We start from the raw sequence: 20,878 nt of genomic DNA on the forward strand, positions 1-20,878 counted from the left end.
TCCAAAGTTTGGGTTCTCCAGGTTCTCCAAATTTGATGTTTTTGAGGTTCTTCAGTCCAGGTTCTCCAGGTTCTCCAAGTTAGGGTTCTCCAGGTTCTCCAAGTTTGGGTTCTTCAGGTTCCCTAGGTTCTCCAGGTTCTCCAGGTTCTCCAAGTTTGGGTTCTCCAGGTTCTCCAAGTTTGGGTTCTTCAGGTTCTTTAAGTTGGGGTTCTTCAGGTTTGGGTTCTCCAGGGTTTAGCTTTTCTAGGTTCTCAGAAGTTGAGGTCCTGCAGGTTTTCCAAGTTCCCGAAGCTGAGCTTGTTCTCCAGGTTTCCCAGGCCAGGTTCTCCAGATTGGGTTTCTCCAGTTTTGGGTTTCTCCAGTTTGGGGTTCTCCAGGTTGGGTTCTCCAGTTTGGGTTTCTCCAGTTTGAGGTTCTCCAGTTTTGGGATCTCCAGTGTGAGGTTTTCCAAGCTGAGGTTCTCCAGGTTCTCCGGTTTGAGGTTCTCCAGGTTCTCCAGTTTTGGTTTCTCCAGTTTTGGTTTCTCCAGTTTTGGGTTCTCCAGTTTGGGGTTCTCCAGTTTGGTCTCTCCAGTTTTGGGTTCTCCAGGTTCTCCAGTTTGGGTTGTCCAGTTTGGTCTCTCCAGCCCCCGCTGTCCCAACCCCTGGGTTGTCCCACCATTGTCCCCACAGATCCAGCAGTTCTCCAAGAAGGAGATCGAGGACCTGCTGCGCAAGGGCGCCTACGCCGCCATCATGGACGAGGACGACGAGGGCGCCAAGTTCTGCGAGGAGGACATCGAGCAGATCCTGCTGCGGCGCAGCACCACCATCACCATCGAGAGCGAGGGCAAGGGCTCCACCTTCGCCAAGGTGGGACACGGTGGGACACGGTGGGACGTGGTGGGACATGGTGGGACACGGTGGGTTTTGGTGGGGTTTGGAGGTCCTGGAGAAGGTCCAGGTGGGTTCAGGAGGACATCGAGCAGATCCTGCTGCGGCGCAGCACCACCATCACCATCGAGAGCGAGGGCAAGGGCTCCACCTTCGCCAAGGTGGGGCTGGAGAAGGTCCACGTGGGGCTGGGTGGGGCTGGAGAAGGTCCAGGTCTGTCCATGTGGCGTTTGGTGGGGCTGGAGAAGATCCAGGTGGGTCTAGGTGGACTTCAGTGGTCCTGGAGAAGATCCAAATGGGTCTAAGTGAGTTTTGGAGGTCCTGGAGAAGGTCCAGGTGGGTTTTGGTGGGGCTGGAGAAGGTCCAGGTGGGTTCTGGTGGGTTATAGAAGGTCCAGGTCTGGTCTGGGAGCGTTTGGTGGTCTTGGAGAAGATCCAGGTGGGTCTAGGTGGACTTTGGTGGTCCTGGAGAAGATCCAGGTGGGTCTAGATGAGTTTTGGTGGTTTTGGAGAAGATCCAGATGGGTTTAGGTGACACTTGGTGGTCCTGGAGAAGGTCCAGGTGGGTTTTGGTGGGGCTGGAGAAGGTCCAGGTGGGTCTACGTGGACTTCAGTTGTTCTGGAGAAGATCCAAGCAGGTGTAAGTGGGTTTTGAAGGTTCTGGAGAAGGTCCACGTGGGTCCAGGTGGACTTTGGTGGTCTTAGAGGTGATCCGGGTGGGTCTAGGTGGGTTCAGGTGATGTTTGGTGGTTCTGGAGAAGGTCCAGGTGGGTCTGGGTGGGCTTTGGTGGTCCTAGAGAAGGTCTAGGTGGATGTAGATGGTTTTGGGTGGCCCTGGAGAAGGTTCAGGTGGGTCCGGGTGGATTTTGGTGGTCCTGGAGAAGATCAGGGTGGGTTTTGATGGCCCTGGAGAAGACCCAGGTGCTGTCCAGCTGATGTCCAGGTGATGTCCAGCTGATGTCCAGCTGATGTCCAGCTGTCGGTGTCCCCAGGCCAGCTTCGTGGCGTCCGAGAACCGCACGGACATCGCGCTGGACGACCCCAACTTCTGGCAGAAATGGGCCAAGAAAGCCGACCTGGACCTGGAGCTGCTCAACAGCAAGGTGGGCGGGGCCACGCCGCCGGGGGCGGGGCCACAGCTGTCTGGGGGCGGGGCCTCACCTGGGCAGGGGGCATGGTCACACCTGGGGGCGGGGTCACATTTGGGGGGGCGGGGTCGCAGCTGGACAGAAGGCGGGGTCACCCCAAGGGGGTGTGGTCACACCTGGGCAGGGGGCGTGGTCACACCCACCCAGGGCGTGGGGTCACTGGGGGGGCGGGGCCACACCTGCCTGGGGGTGTGGTCACACCTGGGGGGGCGGAGTCACACCTGGGCAGGGTCACCTGGGTGGGTGGAGTCTCTTGGGTGTGGTCATTTTGGTGGACACATCTTGATGTGGTCACTGGTGTGGTCACTTTGGTGTGGTCGCTTTGGTGTGGTCAGTTGGATATGGTCAGTTTGTGGAGTTACATGGTGGCATCACCTGGGCGTGGTCACTTTGGTGTGGTCACCTGGTAGTGGTCACCTGGATGTGGTCATTTTGGTGGACACGGTGTGTTCACTTTGCTGTGGTCACTTTGGTGTGGTCATTTTGGTGTGGTCACTTTGGTGTGGTCACCTGGGTCTGGTCGCTTTGGTGTGGTCGTTTTGGTGTGGTCACTTTGGTGTGGTCGCTTCGGTGTGGTCACCTGGGAGTGGTCATCTGGATGGGGTCATTTTGGTGGACGCGGTGTGGTCACTGTCGTGCGGTCACCTGGGTGTGGTCACCTGGGTGTGGTCACTTTGGTGTGTTCACTTTGGTGTGGTCACCTGGGAGTGGTCGTCTGGGTGTGGTCATCTGGATGTGGTCATTTTGGTGGACACGGTGTGGTCACTTTGTGAGGTCACCTGGGTGTGTTCACTTTGGTGTGGTCACCTGGGTGCGGTCACCTGGGTGTGGTCACTTTGGTGTGGTCACTTTGGTGGTCACACTTTGGTGCAGTCCTATGGGTGAAGTCACCTGGGTGTGGTCACTCTGGTCACCTGGTGGTCACTGACCATTGTCCACTGTTGTCCACCCAGAACACGCTGGTCATCGACACCCCCCGTGTCCGCAAGCAGACTGACCACTGCAGAATGGGGTGGGGTTTAGATGGTCAGATGGTCACTGTGATGGTTACTGACCACCGGTCACTTGTGTCCACTCAGAATAACCTGGTCATCGACACGCCGCGTGTCTGCAAGCAGACTGACCACTGCAGAATGGGGTGGGGTTGGGTGGCCAGAATCCCCTTGTGGTCACTGTGATGGTCACCTAGAGTGGCCATTGACCATTGTCCACTCGTGTCCACTCAGAATAACCTGGTCATCGACACGCCCCGTGTCCGCAAGCAGACTGACCACTGCAGAATGGGGTGGGGTTGGGTGGACAGGATCACTTTGTGGTCACTGTGATGGTCACCAGGACTGACCACTGGTCACTTGTGTCCACTCAGAACACGCTGGTCATCGACACGCCGCGTGTCCGGAAGCAGACTGACCACTGCAGAATGGGGTGGGGTTGGGTGGCCAGGATCACTTTGTGGTCACTGTGATGGTCACCAGGACTGACCACTGGTCACTCCTGTCCACTCAGAACACGCTGGTCATCGACACGCCGCGTGTCCGCAAGCAGATTGACCACTGCAGCCCTGGGTGGGGTTGGGTGGCCAGGATCACTTTGTGGTCACTTTGTGGTCATTGTCATGGTCACCTACAGTGACCACTGGTCACTTGTGTCCACTCAGAATAACCTGGTCATCGACACGCCGCGTGTCCTGAAGCAGACTGACCACTGCAGCACCAGGGTGGGGTTGGGTGGTCAGGATCACTTTGTGGTCACTTTGTGGTCACTGTGATGGTCACCTACAGTGACCACTGACCACCGGTCACTTGTGTCCACTCAGAACACGCTGGTCATCGACACGCCGCGTGTCCGCAAGCAGACTGACCACTGCAGAATGGGGTGGGGTTGGTTGGTCAGATGGGGGGTCAGATGGTCACCTACAGTGACCACTGACCACTGGTCACTCCTGTCCACCCAGAACACGCTGGTCATCGACACGCCACGTGTCCACAAGCAGACTGACCGTTGCAGCACCGGGGTGGGGTTGGGTGGCCAGGGTCACTTTGTGGTCACTGTGATGGTCACCAGGACTGACCACTGGTCACTCTTGTCCACTCAGAACACGCTGGTCATCGACACGCCGCGTGTCCGGAAGCAGACTGACCACTGCAGAATGGGGTGGGGTTGGGTGGCCAGGATCACTTTGTGGTCACTTTGTGGTCACTGTGATGGTCATCTACAGCGACCACTGACCACCGGTCACTTGTGTCCACTCAGAATAACCTGGTCATCGACACGCCCCGTGTCCGCAAGCAGACTGACCACTGCAGAATGGGGTGGGGTTGGGTGGTCAGGATCACTTTGTGGTCACTTTGTGGTCACTGTGATGGTTACCAGGACTGACCACTGGTCACTTGTGTCCACTCAGAACACGCTGGTCATCGACACGCCGCGTGTCCGGAAGCAGACTCGCCACTTCAGCACGCTGCGGGACGATGACCTGGTGGAGTTCTCGGACCTGGACAGCGACGATGACCTCGAGCGGCCGGACAGGGCCGGGGCCGCGCCCCGGACGCGGCGTGGCGGCCACCACCACGGTCACCACCATGGTCATAGCGGTCAGCACGGTCAGCACGCGGCTCCGGCCGCTCCGGCCAGCCCAGCAACGCCGTTCGGGAGGAGCGACTGCGTGCGGGTGGAGAAGCACCTGATGGTCTACGGGTGGGTATGGGGACACCTGGGACACCTGGGCACACCTGGGGACATTGGGGACACCTGGGGGACATTGGGGACACCTGGGGACACCTGGGGACACCTGGGGACACCTGGGGACACACCTGGGGACACCTGGAGAAACACCTGATGGTCTACGGGTGGGTATGGGGACACCTGGGGACACACCTGGGGACACCTGGGACACCTGGGGAAACACCTGATGGTCTACGGGTGGGTACGGGCACACCTGGGACACCTGGGGACACCTGGGCACACCTGGGGACACCTGGGGACACCTGGAGAAACACCTGATGGTGTACGGGTGGGTACAGGGACACCTGGGCACACCTGGGCACACCTGGGCACACCTGGGGACATCTATGGACACACCTGGGGACACACCTGGGCACACCTGATGGTCTACGGGTGGGTATGGGGACACCTGGGGACATTGGGGACATCTGAGACACCTGGGGACAGCTGGGCACACCTGGGCACATCTGGGGACACCTGGGGACATCTGGGGACACGTGGGGACACCTGGGGACACATCTGGGTACACCTGGGGACATCTGGGCACACCTGGGGACATCTGGGACACACCTGATGGTCTATGGGTGGGTACACCTGGGGACATCTATGGACACACCTGGGCACACCTGGGCACACCTGGGGACATCTGGGGACACACCTGGGGACACCTGGGGACATCTGGGCACACCTGGGCACACCTGGAGAAACACCTGATGGTCTACGGGTGGGTACAGGCACACCTGGGCACACCTGGGGACACACCTGGGGACACCTGGGCACACCTGGGGACATCTGGGGACACCTGGGCACACCTGGGGACACACCTGGAGAAAGACCTGATGGTCTACGGGTGGGTACTGGGACACCTGGGCACACCTGGGGACACTTGGGGACATGTATGGACACACCTGGGCACACCTGGGGACACCTGGGCACACCTGGGCACACCTGGGGACACTTGGGGACATGTATGGACACACCCTCATTGATCTCATTGGTTCCCCATTGACTTCATTGATTCCTCATTGATTCCATTGGTTCCCCATTGAGCTCATTGACTCCGTTGGTTCCCCATTGGTCCCATTGATCCCTCATTGATCCCATTGGTTCCCCATTGACTTCCCTGATCCCTCATTGATTCCATTGGTTCCTCATTGATCCCATTGATTTCCCGTTGACGCCATTGATCCTTTATTGACCTTGTTCCTCATTGTCCCCATTGGCTCCTCATTGATCCCAATGACCCTGCTGGCCACTGAGTGACCTCACTGACCCCTGAGTGACCACTGAGTGACCGCTGTCCACCCACAGGTGGGGCCGCTGGCACGAGCTGCCCGCCCAGGGCCGCTTCAAGCGCCGCCCCACTGACCCACTGACCACTCACTGACCCCACTGACCCCACTGACCACTCACTGACCCCTGAGTGACCTCACTGACCCCTGAGTGACCACTGTCCACCCACAGGTGGGGCCGCTGGCGCGAGCTGGCCGCCCAGGGCCGCTTCAAGCGCCGCCCCACTGACCCCACTGACCACTCACTGACCCCACTGACCACTGAGTGACCACTGTCCACTGCAGGTGGGGCCGCTGGCGCGAGCTGGCCGCCCAGGGCCGCTTCAAGCGCCGCCCCACTGACCCACTGACCACTCACTGACCACTGAGTGACCACTGTCCACTGCAGGTGGGGCCGCTGGCGCGAGCTGGCCGCCCAGGGCCGCTTCAAGCACTGACCCCACTGACCACTCACTGACCCCACTGACCACTCACTGACCTCACTGACCCCACTGACCACTCACTGACCAGTCCCTGACCTCACTGACCCCTGAGTGACCGCTGTCCACTGCAGGTGGGGCCGCTGGCGCGAGCTGGCCGCCCAGGGCCGCTTCAAGCGCCGCCCCACTGACCCCACTGACCACTCACTGACCCCACTGACCACTCACTGACCCCTCACTGACCAGTCCCTGACCTCACTGACCCATTGACCACTCACTGACCCCTGAGTGACCCCTGAGTGACCGCTGTCCACTGCAGGTGGGGCCGCTGGCGCGAGCTGGCCGCCCAGGGCCGCTTCAAGCGCCGCCCCACTGACCCCACTGACCACCCACTGACCACTGAGTGACCACTGTCCACCCACAGGTGGGGCCGCTGGCGCGAGCTGGCCGCCCAGGGCCGCTTCAAGCGCCGCCCCACTGACCCCACTGACCACTCACTGACCCCACTGACCACTCACTGACCACTGAGTGACCACTGTCCACCCACAGGTGGGGCCGCTGGCGCGAGCTGGCCGCCCAGGGCCGCTTCAAGCGCCGCCCCACTGACCCCTCACTGACCCCACTGACCCCACTGACCGCACTGACCACTCACTGACCACTGAGTGACCGCTGTCCACTGCAGGTGGGGCCGCTGGCGCGAGCTGGCCGCCCAGGGCCGCTTCAAGCACTGACCCCACTGACCCCACTGACCACTCACTGACCTCAGTGACCCCTGAGTGACCGCTGTCCACTGCAGGTGGGGCCGCTGGCGCGAGCTGGCCGCCCAGGGCCGCTTCAAGCGCCGCCCCACTGACCCCACTGACCACTCACTGACCTCACTGACCCCACTGACCCCTGAGTGACCACTGAGTGACCGCTGTCCACTGCAGGTGGGGCCGCTGGCGCGAGCTGGCCGCCCAGGGCCGCTTCAAGCGCCGGCTCTCGGAGCGGGACGTGGAGAGCCTGGGCCGGGCCATCGTCCTGTTCTGCCTGCGGCACTTCCGCGGCGACGACGGCACCCGGGCGTTCGTGTGTGCGTTATTGAGCCCTGGACACAATAATGGACGGGCCAGGACCATGGCCGGACAGCACGGTGGGTCTGGGGTCAGTCTGGGTCAGTTTGGGTGGGTTTGGGTCAGTTTGGGTCACTGACGGCACCCGGGCGTTCGTGTGTGCGTTATTGAGCCCTGGGCACAACAATGGACGGGCACGGACCATGGCCGGACACCAGGGTGAGTCTGGGGTCAGTTCTGGGGGGTTTGGGTGGGTTTGGGTCAGTTTGGGTCACTGACGGCACCCGGGCGTTCGTGTGTGCATTGCTGAGCCCTGGACACAACAACGGACGGGCCAGGACCATGGCCGGACAGCACGGTGGGTCGTGGGTTACTTCTGGGGGGTTTGGGTCAGTCTGGGTCAGTTTGGGTGGGTTTGGGTGGGTTTGGGGTCAGTTCTGGGGGGTTTGGGTCACTGACGGCACCCGGGCCTTCGTGTGTGCGTTATTGAGCCCTGGGCACAACAATGGACGGGCACGGACGGGCCTCGGACAGCACGGTGGGTCTGGGGTCAGTCTGGGTCAGTTTGGGTGGGTTTGGGGTCAGTTTGGGTGGGTTTGGGTCAGTTTGGGTGGGTTTGGGGTCAGTTTGGGTGGGTTTGGGTCACTGACGGCACCCGGGCGTTCGTGTGTGCGTTATTGAGCCCTGGGCACAACAATGGACGGGCACGGACCATGGCCGGACACCAGGGTGAGTTTGGGGTCAGTTTGGGTGGGTTTGGGTCAGTTTGGGTCAGTTTGGGTCACTGACAGCACCCGGGCGTTCGTGTGTGCGTTATTGAGCCCCGGGCACAATAATGGACGGGCCAGGACCATGGCCGGACACCAGGGTGAGTCTGGGGTCAGTTTGGGTGGGTTTGGGGTCACTCTGAGTGGGTTTGGGTCAGTTTGGGTGGGTTTGGGTCAGTTTGGGTCACTTTGGGTCATTTTTTGTGGGTTTGAGGTTCTGGAGATTATTTCAAGTGGGTTTGGGGATCTGGAATTCCTTGGGAACATCTTGAGTGAGTTCCGGTCACTTTGGGTGGGTTTGGCCTATTTTGGGTGGGTTTGGGTCATTTTGGGTGGGTTTGAGGTTCTGGACGTCATTTTGAGTGGGTTTGGGTTACTCTGGGTGGTTTGGGCCATTTTGGGATTCTGGAGATCATCTCAGGTGGGTTTGGGGTCATTTCAGGTGGGTTTGGGTCAGTTTGGGTGGGTTTGGGTCACTTTGGGTGGGTTTGGGTCACTTTGGGTGGGTTTGGGTCATTTTGGGTGGGTTTGGGTCATTTTGGGATTCTGGAGATCATCTCAGGTGGGTTTGGGGTCATTTCAGGTGGGTTTGGGTCAGTTTGGGTGGGTTTGGGTCATTTTGGGTGGGTTTGGGCCATTTTGGGATTCTGGAGATCATCTCAGGTGGGTTTGGGGTCATTTCAGGTGGGTTTGGGTCACTTTGGGTCACTTTGGGGTTCTGGAGATGCCCCAGTGACCACTGACCCCTTTGCTGACCACTGAGTGACCACAACCCTAAAAATCCCCAAAAAAATCACCAAAAACGGTGAAAAAATCTCAAAAAATGGTGAAAAAATCTCAAAAAATGTCTAAAAAATCCCTAAAAAATTCCCAAAAAATTCCGAAAAAAATCCCCAAAATGGCCCAAAGTGCCCCAAAATGACCCCACCCCCCCTCCCCCCCCCAGGGTCGCTGCCGCGGGGCCGGAAGGGCCGGAAGGCGCCGAAGGTTCCGGAAGGTTCCGCGGGGGCCGAGTGGCTGCTGCAGGACGAGGGCTACCGGAAACACCTGCGGCACCACTGCGGCAAGTGAGTCACAAAAACGGGGAATTTGGGGGATTTTGGGTGGTTTTTATAGGATTTGGGATTTTTTGGGATTTTTTTGGGGTTTTTTGGGCTTTTTTTTGTATTTTTTTTGGAATTTTTAATGGGGTTTTTGGGCTACCGGAAACACCTGCGGCACCACTGCGGCAAGTGAGTCACAAAAACGGGGAGTTTGGGGCTTTTTGGGGATTTTGGGTGGTTCTTGTAGGATTTGGGATTTTTGGGGATTTTTTGGGATTTTTTGGGATTTTTTGGGGATTTTTTGGGATTTTTTGGGATTTTTTTGGCATTTTTTGGGATTTTTTTGCGATTTTTCTGGGATTTTTTGGGGATTTTTTTGGATTTTTTTGGGTTTTTTAATGGGGTTTTTGGGCTACCGGAAACACCTGCGGCACCACTGCGGCAAGTGAGTCACAAAAATAGGGTTTTTGGGGTTTTGGGTGGTTTTTGTAGGATCTGGGATTTTATGGGATTTTTTTGGGATTTTTTGGGGATTTTTTTGGATTTTTTTTGAATTTTTAATGGGGTTTTTGGGCTACCGGAAACACCTGCGGGACCACTGCGGGAAACGAGTCAAAAATTTGGGATTTTGGGGCTTTTTGGGGGTTTAGGGACTTTTTTTGGATTTGTGGATTTTATGGGATTTTTTGGGCGATTTTTTGGGGATTTTTTTGGAGTTTTTAATGGGGTTTTCGGGGTTGTTCTGTGATTTTTGGTTTTGGGTTTAATTCCTGTGATTTCGGGTCATTCCTGTGGCTTTGAGGTACCAGAAACACCTTTGGCGAGTAAATCTGAATTTATTGGATTTTTATGGATTTTTATGGAATTTTTTGGGATTTTTTTAGCGGGGTTTTTGGGGTGTTTTTGGGGTGTGCGGTTTTGGGGTGATTTCCTGGGATTTTGGGTCACTCCTGTAGGTTTCAGGTACCGGAAGCACCTTTGGCAGCTAAGTCTGAATTTGTGGGATTTTTATGGAATTTTTTAGGATTTTTTGAATGGGATTTTTGGGGTGTTTTTGGGGTTTGTGGTTTTGGGGTGATTTCCCGGGATTTTGGGTCACTCCTGTAGGTTTTAGGTACCGGAAGCACCTTTGGCGAGTAGATCTGAATTTGTGGGATTTTTATGGATTTTTATGGATTTTTATGGATTTTTTGGGATTTTTTAAGCGGGATTTTTGGGGTGTTTTTGGGTGTGTGGTTTTGGGGTGATTTCCGGGATTTTGGGTCACTCCTGTAGGTTTGAGGTACCAGAAACACCTTTGGCGAGTAAATCTGAATTTGTGGGATTTTTATGGATTTTTACGGAATTTTTTGGGATTTTTTTAACGGGGTTTTTGGGGTGTTTTTGGGGTGTGTGGTTTTGGGGTGATTTCCCGGGATTTTGGTCCATCCCGTGTCCGTGTGTCCGTGTGTCCGTCCCAGGCTGCTGCTCCGTGTGCGCGCCCTGCACTTCCTGCGGCACGAGGTGATCGGGGACCAGGCCGAGCGCGTCCTGGCCGGGGCCAGCGCCAGGTGAGCGGGTTTGGGGCGAATTCCGGCGATTTTGGGAAATTTGGGAATTTTGGGGTTTTTTAGGGGTGATTTTGGGTGGATTTTTGAGGATTTTGGGGTAATTTTGGGGGGGTTTAAGGAACTTTATGGGGGATTTTTTGTGAGGTTTGGGGCACAGGTGAGCCCCAGTTTTGGGGTAAATTCCGGGGATTTTGGGTCATTGGGGAATTTGGGATCTTTAGGGATTTTGGGGAATTTTTGGGTGGATTTTTGGGGTAATTTTGGGGCAATTTAAGGAACTTTATGGGGGATTTTTGAAAGGTTTGGGGCACAGGTGAGCCCCAGTTTTGGGGTAAATTCTGGCGATTTTGGGTCATTGGGGAATTTGGGGAATTTGGGGATTTATTGAGTCCCAGCTTTGGGGTGAAATCCGGGGATTTTGGGGCTTTTTGGGTTTTGAGGTGATTTCAGAGCATTTCTGGGTGGATTTTTGGGGTCGTTTCCCCCATTTTCAGGGCCCCGATCCCAAATTTTGCGTTTCTGACCCAAATTTCGCGTTTCTGACCCAAATTTTGCGTTTCTCGCCCCGTTTTGCAGCGACATCCACATCTGGTTCCCGCAGCTGGAGCAGCCGGAGCCGCCCTCGGCCTGGTGGGACCCCGAGGCCGACAAATCCCTCCTGCTGGGGGTCTTCAAGCACGGTATTGGGGCCAAAAATGGCGATTTTGGGCAAATTCAGGTTATTGGGATTTGTGGGGTTTGGGGTTTGTGGTATTGGGGCAAAAACGGCGATTTTGGGTAAATGGGGATTGGGGGGATTGGGGGTGTTTGGGGTCTGTGCTGCTGCTGGGGGTCTTCAAGCACGGTATTGGGGCGAAAAATGGGGATTTTGGTTAAAATGCGGTTATTGGGATTTATGGGGTTTGAGGTCTGTGGTATTGGGGCAAAAATCGGTGATTTTGGGTAAATTGGGATTGGGGGGTTTGGGGTTTGTGTTATTGGGGGGCTGCAAGCGCGGGATTGGGGCTAAAAATGGAGATTTTGGTTAAATTGGGGTTGTTGGGGCTGTTGGGACAAAAAACCCCGATTTTGGGCAAATTTGAATTTGGGGAAATTGGTGTTTTTACCCCAATTCCAGGCTACGAGCGGTACCACACCATGCGGGCGGACCCCGCCCTGTGTTCTGGGGTTATTTCTGTGTAATTTGGGTGGATTTTGAGCTGTTTTAACGGGGTTTTTTGGTACTTTCACCGATTTTTTTGTAGTTTTTTGTAACCAGTCCCGTTTTTTGGTGTTTTTACCCCAATTCCAGGTTACGAGCGGTACCAGAGCATGCGGGCAGACCCCGCCCTGTGTTTTGGGGTTATTTTGGGGTTATTTCGGTGTAATTTGGGTTATTTTAATGCCGTTTTTTGGTACTTTCACCGATTTTTTTGCAGTTTTTTTTAACAAATCCCGTTTTTTGGTGTTTTTACCCCAATTCCAGGTTACGAGCGGTACCACACCATGCGGGCAGACCCCGCCCTGTGTTTTGGGGTTATTTCAGTGGAATTTGGGTGTATTTTGGGTTATTTTAATGCCATTTTTTGCTGTTTTCACCGATTTTTTTGCAGTTTTTTTTAACCAGTCCCGTTTTTTGCTGTTTTCACCCCATTTTAGGCTACGAGCGGTACCACACCATGCGGGCAGACCCCGCCCTGTGTTTTGGGGTTATTTCTGTGTAATTTGGGCTATTTTAACGGGGATTTTTGGTACTTTCACCGATTTTTTTGCTTTTTTTTTTAACAAATCCCGTTTTTTGGTGTTTTTGCCCCAATTCCAGGTTACGAGCGGTACCACACCATGCGGGCAGACCCCGCCCTGTGTTTCCTGGCCCGGGCCGGGGGTCCCGACGCCGCCGCCGTCGCGGCCGAGCAGCGCCTGGAGGGGCCCGAGGGGTGAGCGGGGACGGAAAACGGGGCCAAAAACGGGGAAATCGGGAAAATCGGGGGAAATGGGGGGATTTGGGGGGAATTGGGGGGAAATTTGGGGGGAATTGGGAAATTTGGGGAAATCGGGGAAATCGGGAAAATTGGGAAAAGGGGGGATTGGGGGGGAATTGGGGGGAAATTCGGGGGAAATCGGGAAAATTGGGGAAAATGGGGAAATTGGGGGGGAAATTCAGGGAAATTCAGGGGAAATTGGGGAATTGGGGGGGAATTGGGGAAATTCGGGGGGAAATTGGGAAAATTGGGGAAAATGGGGAAATTCGGGGGAAATCGGAAAAATTGGGGGGGAAATGGCAGAAATTTGGGGAAATCAGGAAAATTGGGGAAATTGGGGAAATTTGGGGGGAATTGGAGAAATTCGGGGGGAATTGGGAAAATTGGGGGGAATTTGCAGAAACTTGGGGGGGAATTGGGGGCAAAATTCGGGGAAATTCAGGGGAAATTGGGGAAATTTGGGGGAAATCAGGAAAATTGGGGAAAATGGGAAATTCAGGGGAATTTGGGAAATTCAGGGGAAATTGGGAAATTCGGGGAAATTTGGGAAATTCGGGGGAATTGGGGAAATTCGGGGGGAATTGGAAAAATTGGGGGAATTTGCAGAAACTTGGGGGGGAATTGGGGGGGAAATTCAGGGGGAATTGGGGAAATTTGGGGGAAATTGGGGAAATTTGGGGGAATTGGGGAAATTCAGGGGAAATTGGGGAAATTTGGCGTAAATTGGGGAAATTAGGGGGAATTGGGAAAATTCGGGAGAATTGGAGAAATTTGGGGGGAATGGGGAAATTCGAGGAAGATGGGGAAATTTGGAGGAACTGGGAAAATTTGGGGAAATTCAGGGGGAAATTGGGGAAATTTGGGGGAAATTTGGGGGATTTTGGGGTTTCCAAGTGGTTTTTGGGTGATTCGGGCTGGATTTGGATTTTTTTGGGGTTTTTTTTCGGGCGTTTTTTGGGGAGCTTTTTGCGCATTTGCTCAGTTTGGGATTTCCGCGGTTTCCGCCCCCCAAAGGCCCCAAATTTGGGGTTTTCTCCCCAAAAAGGCGCCGGTGATGACCCAGCCATGCTAATACCGACCGGCCCCGGGCCGGGCTGAGTTCACTCCGGGCTGAGGCGCCCCCGGCCCCGCTTTGGGCTCAATTCCCGCGCTTTTGGGTCCGTTCCGGGTTTTGGGGTGAATTCAGGCGATTTTGGGGTCCCCCCAGGGCCGAGTTGGACAAAGACCCCGAGGACCCCGAGTACAAACCCCTGCCGGGAGGGGAGGAGGTAAAAACCCCAAATTTCCCCGATTTTACCCCAAATTTCCCCGATTTTACCCCAAATTTCCCCGATTTTACCGAAATTCGGGGTTTTAACCCCAAAACCCCCCCGGTGACCCCCCCAGAGCGACCCCCTGGCCGGGCTGGACGAGGAGATCTCGGTGGTGGACGGCGACGAAGGTAGGGGGGCCCAGAGCGCCCCAAAATCCCCCAAAATTCACCCAAAATTCCCCAGAATTCCCCAAAATTCTCATTTTTCGCTGCAGTTCCCCGTAAAATTTCCCAAATCCTCAGAAATTTTTCCGTGGGGTCTCGAAAGTGATCCCAGAGACCCCAAAATCCCCCAAACTGACCCCAAATCCCTTAAATTCCCCTGACCCAAACCCAAACCCCCAAATTTGCTTTTTCTGACCCCAAACCGAACCCAAACCCTCAAAGTGACCCCAAACCCTAAATGCCTCAAAATTCCCCAAAGCTGACCCAAATCACCCCAAATTCATCCCAAATCTCCCTAAATCCCCTCAAACTGACCCAAATCCCCTCAAACTCACCCCAAATCCCCTTCTCTCTCCCCCACAAGCTCAACATCTTCTTCATCTTCCTCCTCCTCCCCGTGGCCCTCAGCCCCTGCTCTGAGCGACCCCAAATCCCCCAAATTCACCCCAAATCCCTGCAGAATGACCAAAAATGACCCAAAATCCCCCCAAACTGACCCGAAATCCCCCAGATTCACCCCAAATCCCTTTTCTGTGCTCCCCAGGCTCAGCATCCTCCTCCTCTCCTCCTCCTCCTCGTGGCCCTCAGGCCCGCTCTGACCGACCCAAATCTCCCCAAACTCACCCCAAATCCTCTTTTCTCTCACCCCCAGGCTCAGCATCTTCATCTTCCTCCTCCTCCTCCTCCTCCTCCTCCTCCTCCTCCTGTCCCTCAGCCCCAGCTCTGACCGACCCCAAATCCCCCCAAATTCACCCCAAATCCCCACAGAATGACCCAAAATGACCCCAAATGCCCCAAATTCACCCCAAATCCCTTTTCTGTCCCCCCAGGCTCAGCATCTTCATCTTCTTCCTCCTCCTCCTCCTCCTCGTGGCCCTCAGCCCCCGCTCTGACCGACCCCAAATCCCCCCAAACTGACCCCAAATCCCCCCAGACTCACCCCAAATCCCCCCAAACTGACCCCAAATCCCCCAAACTCACCCCAAATCTCTTTTCTGTCCCCCCAGGCTCAGCATCTTCATCCTCCTCCTCCTCCTCCTCCTCGTGGCCCTCAGCCCCCACCCTGACCGACCCCAAATCTCCCCAAATTCACCCCAAACTGACCCCATATTCACCCCAAATCCCTTTTTCTCTCGTCCCCAGGCTCAGCATCTTCCTCCTCCTCCTCCTCCCCCTCCTCCTCGTGGCCCTCAGCCCCCGCTCTGACCGACCCCAAATCCCCCCAGACTGACCCCAAATCCCCAAATTCACCCCAAATCCCCCCAGAATGACCCAAAATGACCCCAAATCTCTTTTCTCTCTCTCCCCCAGGCTCAGCATCCTCCTCCTCCTCCTCCTCCTCCTCGTGGCCCTCAGCCCCCGCTCTGACCGACCCCAAATCCCCCCAAATTCACCCCAAATCCCTTTTCTGTCCTCCCCAGGCTCAGCATCTTCATCCTCCTCCTCCTCCTCCTCCTCCTCGTGGCCCTCAGCCCCCGCTCTGACCGCGCGGTTCCGCCGCCTGCTGGGGGCGCTGCAGGGCCGGGAGCCGCCCCCGGACCCCCAGACCCAAAACAGCAACAGCGAGAGGGGCAACAACAGCGAGAGGGGCAATAACGGGGGCAACAACGGCCCCGGGGGCAACAACGGCCCCGAGAGGGGCAACAACACCGAGAGGAGGCGGCAGCGGCGCGGCCACGACCCCGCGCGCAGGGACAAACTGCAGCGGTAAAACCGGGGGGCAGAACGGGGGTCTGGGGGCGTCTGGGGGGGTTGGGAGGGGCAGAAATGGGTTCAGCACCTTTAGAAACCCCCCGGGTGAATTTTGGGGATTTTTTGCTTTTTTTTTTGCTTTTTTTTTGATGTTTTTTTTCAATTTTTTTTACCCTTTTTTCTCTGTTTTTCAGAGGTCTGGGGGGAATTGGGGGAAATTTGGGGGGTTTTGGGGCGTCTGGGGGGGTCGGGAGGGGCAGAAATGGGTTCAGCAGCCTCAGAAACCCCCCGGGTGAATTTTGGGGATTTTTTGCTTTTTTTTTTGCTGTTTTTTGATTTTTTTTTTCAATTTTTTTCACCGTTTTTTTCTGTTTTTCAGAGGTTTGGGGGGAAATTTGGGGGGTTCTGGGGTGTCTGGGGGGGTCAGGAGGGGCAGAAATGGGTTCGGCACCCTCAGAAACCCCCCAGGGGAATTTGGGGCATTTTTGGGGTTTTTTTTGGATTTTTTTGAACGTTTTTTTTCGTTTTTTCTGCTTTTGCCTTTTTTCATTTCCTTTTTTTGATGGTGTGGGGGAATTTTTTCCCGGTTTCTGGGTTTCTCTCCCCATTTCTCAGCAGGAGCAGCAGAGCAGGCGGCGTTTCTGGGGCTGCTCTCACCTTTTGGTGCTTTTGCTCCGTTTTTCCCCCATTTTCCCACGTTTTTCCCCGTTTTTCTCCATTTTTTCAGTTTTTCACCGTTTTTTCCCAAATTTTCCCGTTTTTTCCTTTTTCTCCCCATTCCAGCTGCACCAGACGCGAGCAGGGGAATTTCCTTTGGCTGCCCTCACATTTGGGGTGGTTTTGGGGATTTCTGGGTGTATTTTCTCCGTCATTTCATCAATTTTCGCTGTATTTTCACCATTTTTTCACCGTTTTTCCCATTTTTTCACCGTTTTTTCTCATTTTTTCCCTTTTTCTCCCCATTCCAGCTGGACCCGGCGGGAGCAGGCTGAGTTCCTGTTTCTGCCCTCATATTTGGGGTGGTTTTGGTGTATTTTCTCTGTCATTTCATCAATTTTCGCTGTATTTTCGCCGTTTTTTCACCGATTTTCCCCGTTTTTTCACCGATTTTCCCCGTTTTTTCACCGTTTTTCCCCGTTTTCTCCCCATTCCAGCTGGACCAGACGAGAGCAGGCCGATTTCCTGCGCGTGGCGGTTTGGGGTTGTTTGGGGTGGTTTTGGTGTCTTTTCTCTGTCATTTCTTCAATTTTTGCTGTATTTTCGCCGTTCTTTCACCGATTTTCACCGTTTTTTCACCGATTTTCCCCGTTTTTTCACCGTTTTTCCCCGTTTTCTCCCCATTGCAGCTGGACCAGACGGGAGCAGGCCGATTTCCTGCGCGTGGCGTCGTCGTTTGGGGTGGATTGGGGTGGTTTTGGGTATTTCTGGGTGTATTTTCTTTGTCGTTTCATCAATTTTGGCCGTATTTTCGCCGTTTTTTCACTGTTTTTCCCCGTTCTTTCACCGATTTTCCCCGTTTTTTCACCGTTTTTTCCCCGTTTTCTCCCCATTCCAGCTGGACCAGACGGGAGCAGGCCGATTTCCTGCGCGTGGCCTCCTCGTTCGGGGTGGTTTGGGGTGGTTTTGGGTATTTTTGGGTTTATCTTCTTTGTAATTTCATCAATTTTCGCCGTATTTTCACCGTTTTTTCTCATTTTTTCCCATTTTTTCACCGTTTTTTCTCATTTTTCCCCGTTTTTCCCGTTCCAGCTGGACCTGGCGGGAGCAGGCCGAGTTCCTGTTTCTCTCCTTGTATTTGGGGTGGTTTTGGGTATTTCTGGGTGTATTTTCTCTGTAATTTCATCAATTTTCGCTGTATTTTCGCCGTTTTTTCACCGATTTTCGCCGTTTTTTCACCGTTTTTCCCCGTTTTCTCCCCGTTCCAGCTGGACCAGACGGGAGCAGGCCGATTTCCTGCGCGTGGCCTCCACGTTCGGGGTGGAGCTGGAGGCGGGCTCGGGGCGGTTCCGCTGGGCGCGGTTCCGGGCGCTGGCCGGGCTCGGGCGCCGCTCGGACGAGGAGCTGACGCGCTTCTACCACGGCTTCGTGGCCATGTGCCGGCAGGTCTGCCGCCTGCCGCCCGCCCCCGGAGACGGTAATGGGGGAAAATCCTGGGATTTTGGGAAATTTCGGGGTTTTTGTGGTGTTTCGGGGCCGTTTGGGGCGGTTTTACCCGAAATCGGGAGGTTTGAACTCAAATCCAGGGGTTTGAACCCGGGTCTCTGCCCTGCCGCCGCCCGCCCCCGGAGACGGTAATGGCAGAAAAAGCGAAATTTTGGGAAATTTCGGGGTTTTTGTGGTGTTTCGGGGTGGTTTGGGGCGGTTTTACCCGAAATCGGGAGGTTTGAACTCAAATCCAGGGGTTTGAACCCGGGTCTCTGCCGCCTGCCGCCCGCCCCCGGAGACGGTAATGGGGGCAAATCGTGGGGTTTTGGGAAATTCTGGCGTTTTTCCGGCGTTTTGGGGCGGTTTTTCCCGAAATCGGGAGGTTTGAACCCAAATCGGGAGGTTTGAACCCAAATCCAGGGGTTGGAATCCATAATCAGAAGGTTTAAGGGGTCTCTGCCGCCTGCCGCCCGCCCCCGGAGACGGTAATGGGCTGGAAAAATGAAATTTTGGGAAACTTCGGAGATTTTGCGGCGTTTCGGGGCCGTTTTTCCTGAAATCGGGAAACCCATTTTTTACCCGTTTTTTTACTCAATTTTTTACTGATTTTTGCTCTATTTTTACCCTATTTCTTCCCAATTTTTACACCATTTTTAACCCACTTTTACCCCATTTTAACCCGTATTTTTACCAGTTTTTACCCATTTTTTTCCATACTCCCTCTACTTCAGTGCCGCTATATTTAACCCTGTCAATGCCATATTTAACCTTTTCAGTGCCGCACTTACCCCATTTTTACTCCGTTTTTGTTCCATTTTTTTCTCTGGTTTTTACCTTTTTTTACCCCATTTTTAACCCATCTTTTCTCCATTTTTACCCCATTTTTAACTGATTTTTAACCCATTTTTTTACCCAATTTTTTATCCAAATTTCCGCATTCTCCCTCACTATTAGTGCTGCTATTGCCGTCCATGTTTAACCCTTTCGGTGCCACACTTACGCCATTTTTACCCCGTTTTCAGCCGTTTCACCGCCGATTTTCGTCGTTTTTTCACCGTTTTTACCCGTTTTTTCACCGATTTTTCCGTTTTTCACCGTTTTTCCCCGTTTTTTCTGTATTTCAGTGCCGCCCCCTCTGTCCCCACCACCCTTAGCCGTGTCCCCGTCCCTCGCCCTGCGCTGCCTGCGGCGCCTGGCGCTGCTGCGCTGCCTGCGGGAGCGCGTGCTGCCCCACCCGTTTTTTACCATTTTCATCTTTTTCACACCCCTTTTTTTATCCCATTTTAATTCAGCTTTTATCCCATTTTTTCCCCATTTTGACTCTGTTTTTATTCCTATTTTTATCCCATTTTTAGTCCATTTTTACTCCATTTTTTACCAATTTTTACCCATTTTTTTACTGATATTTACCCTGTTTTTGCCCAATTTTTAACCAATTCTTAGTCTATTTTTATCCCATTTTAACCCCATTTTTACCCATATTTTCTACCATTTTTTACCCAATTTTTCCCATACTCCCTCTACTTCAGCGCCGCTATATTTAACCCTTTCATTGCCATATTTAACCCTTCCAGTGCCGCACTTAACCCCATTTTTGTTCCATTTTTTTCTCTGGTTTTTACCTTTTTTTTTACCCCATTTTTTCCCCATTTTTACCCCATTTTTAACTGATTTTTAACCCATTTTTTTACCCAATTTTTATCCAATTTTCTGCATGCTCTCTCTCTTTTAATGCCACTATTGCCGTCCATATTTAACCCTTTCGATGCTGCACTCACGCCATTTTTAGCCCTTCTCAGCCGTTTCACCGCCGATTTTTTATCGTTTTTTCACCATTTTAACCCGTTTTTTCCCGTTTTTCCTCTCTTTCAGTGCCTCCCCCTCTGTCCCCACCACCCTTACCGTGTCCCCATCCCTCGCCCTGCGCTGCCTGCGGCGGCTGGCGCTGCTGCCACACCGTTTTTTACCATTTTCATCTTAATCTTACCCCTTTTTAATCCCATTTTTAACCCATTTTTTCATTCTCATTTTATTCCCATTTTTACTCCATTTTTTACCAATTTTTACCCATTTTTTTACTGATATTTACCCTGTTTTTACCCAATTTTTAACCGATTCTTAGTCTATTTTTATCCCATTTTTACCCAATTTTTTACCAATTTTTACCCCATTTTTAACCCAATTTTTACTCCACTTTTAACCCGCTTTTACCCATTTTTTCCCATACTCCCTCTACTTCAGTGCCACTATATTTAACCCTTTCAGTGCCGCATCTCCCCCATTTTTACCCCGTTCTCAGCCGTTTCACCGCCGATTTTCGTCGTTTTTTCACCGTTTTAACCCGTTTTTTTGTGTTTTTCTCTATTTCAGTGCCGCCCCCTCTGTCCCCACCGCCCCTGGCCGTGTCCCCGTCCCTGGCCCTGCGCTGCCTGCGGCGCCTGGCGCTGCTGCGCTGCCTGCGGGAGCGCGTGCTGCCCCACCCTGCGCTGGGGGCGCTGCTGGCGCGGCTGCCCCCGCCCGGGCCGGGCTCGCTGCTGCCGCCCTGGTGGCGGCCGGGGGTCCACGACGCGGCGCTGCTGCGGGCGGCGGCTCAGCACGGCCTGCGGGGGGCGCTGCTGCGCGGGGGCATCGCCGCCGGACGGGACATCATGGACAAACGGGACAAGGGCGGCGGGACGCGACGGACAGCGAGGGATGGAGGGGAGGAGAAGTGGTTGGGGGAAAAATGGTTTGGGGG

The 20,878-nt window shown here is 54.2% G+C and overlaps 1 protein-coding gene across 1 annotated transcript in view; it reads left to right on the forward strand.

The window, feature by feature from the left end:
* The window catches only part of CHD8 (chromodomain helicase DNA binding protein 8), a 61,790-nt gene that overhangs the window by 32,591 nt on the left and 8,321 nt on the right, over positions 1 to 20,878 (forward strand). Inside the window, exons 19-31 of the mRNA XM_064737577.1 lie at positions 672 to 851; positions 1,864 to 1,974; positions 4,424 to 4,716; positions 7,384 to 7,586; positions 9,220 to 9,340; positions 10,777 to 10,866; positions 11,443 to 11,546; positions 12,668 to 12,782; positions 14,035 to 14,095; positions 14,214 to 14,268; positions 15,726 to 16,011; positions 17,922 to 18,130; positions 20,512 to 20,828. Coding sequence (XP_064593647.1) covers positions 672 to 851; positions 1,864 to 1,974; positions 4,424 to 4,716; positions 7,384 to 7,586; positions 9,220 to 9,340; positions 10,777 to 10,866; positions 11,443 to 11,546; positions 12,668 to 12,782; positions 14,035 to 14,095; positions 14,214 to 14,268; positions 15,726 to 16,011; positions 17,922 to 18,130; positions 20,512 to 20,828 — 2,145 coding nt within the window. The remainder of the gene's footprint in view (positions 1 to 671; positions 852 to 1,863; positions 1,975 to 4,423; positions 4,717 to 7,383; positions 7,587 to 9,219; positions 9,341 to 10,776; positions 10,867 to 11,442; positions 11,547 to 12,667; positions 12,783 to 14,034; positions 14,096 to 14,213; positions 14,269 to 15,725; positions 16,012 to 17,921; positions 18,131 to 20,511; positions 20,829 to 20,878) is intronic.

This window comes from Zonotrichia leucophrys, unplaced genomic scaffold (assembly GCF_028769735.1).
Source record: "Zonotrichia leucophrys gambelii isolate GWCS_2022_RI unplaced genomic scaffold, RI_Zleu_2.0 Scaffold_85_192490, whole genome shotgun sequence".
Classification (NCBI taxonomy): domain Eukaryota; kingdom Metazoa; phylum Chordata; class Aves; order Passeriformes; family Passerellidae; genus Zonotrichia; species Zonotrichia leucophrys.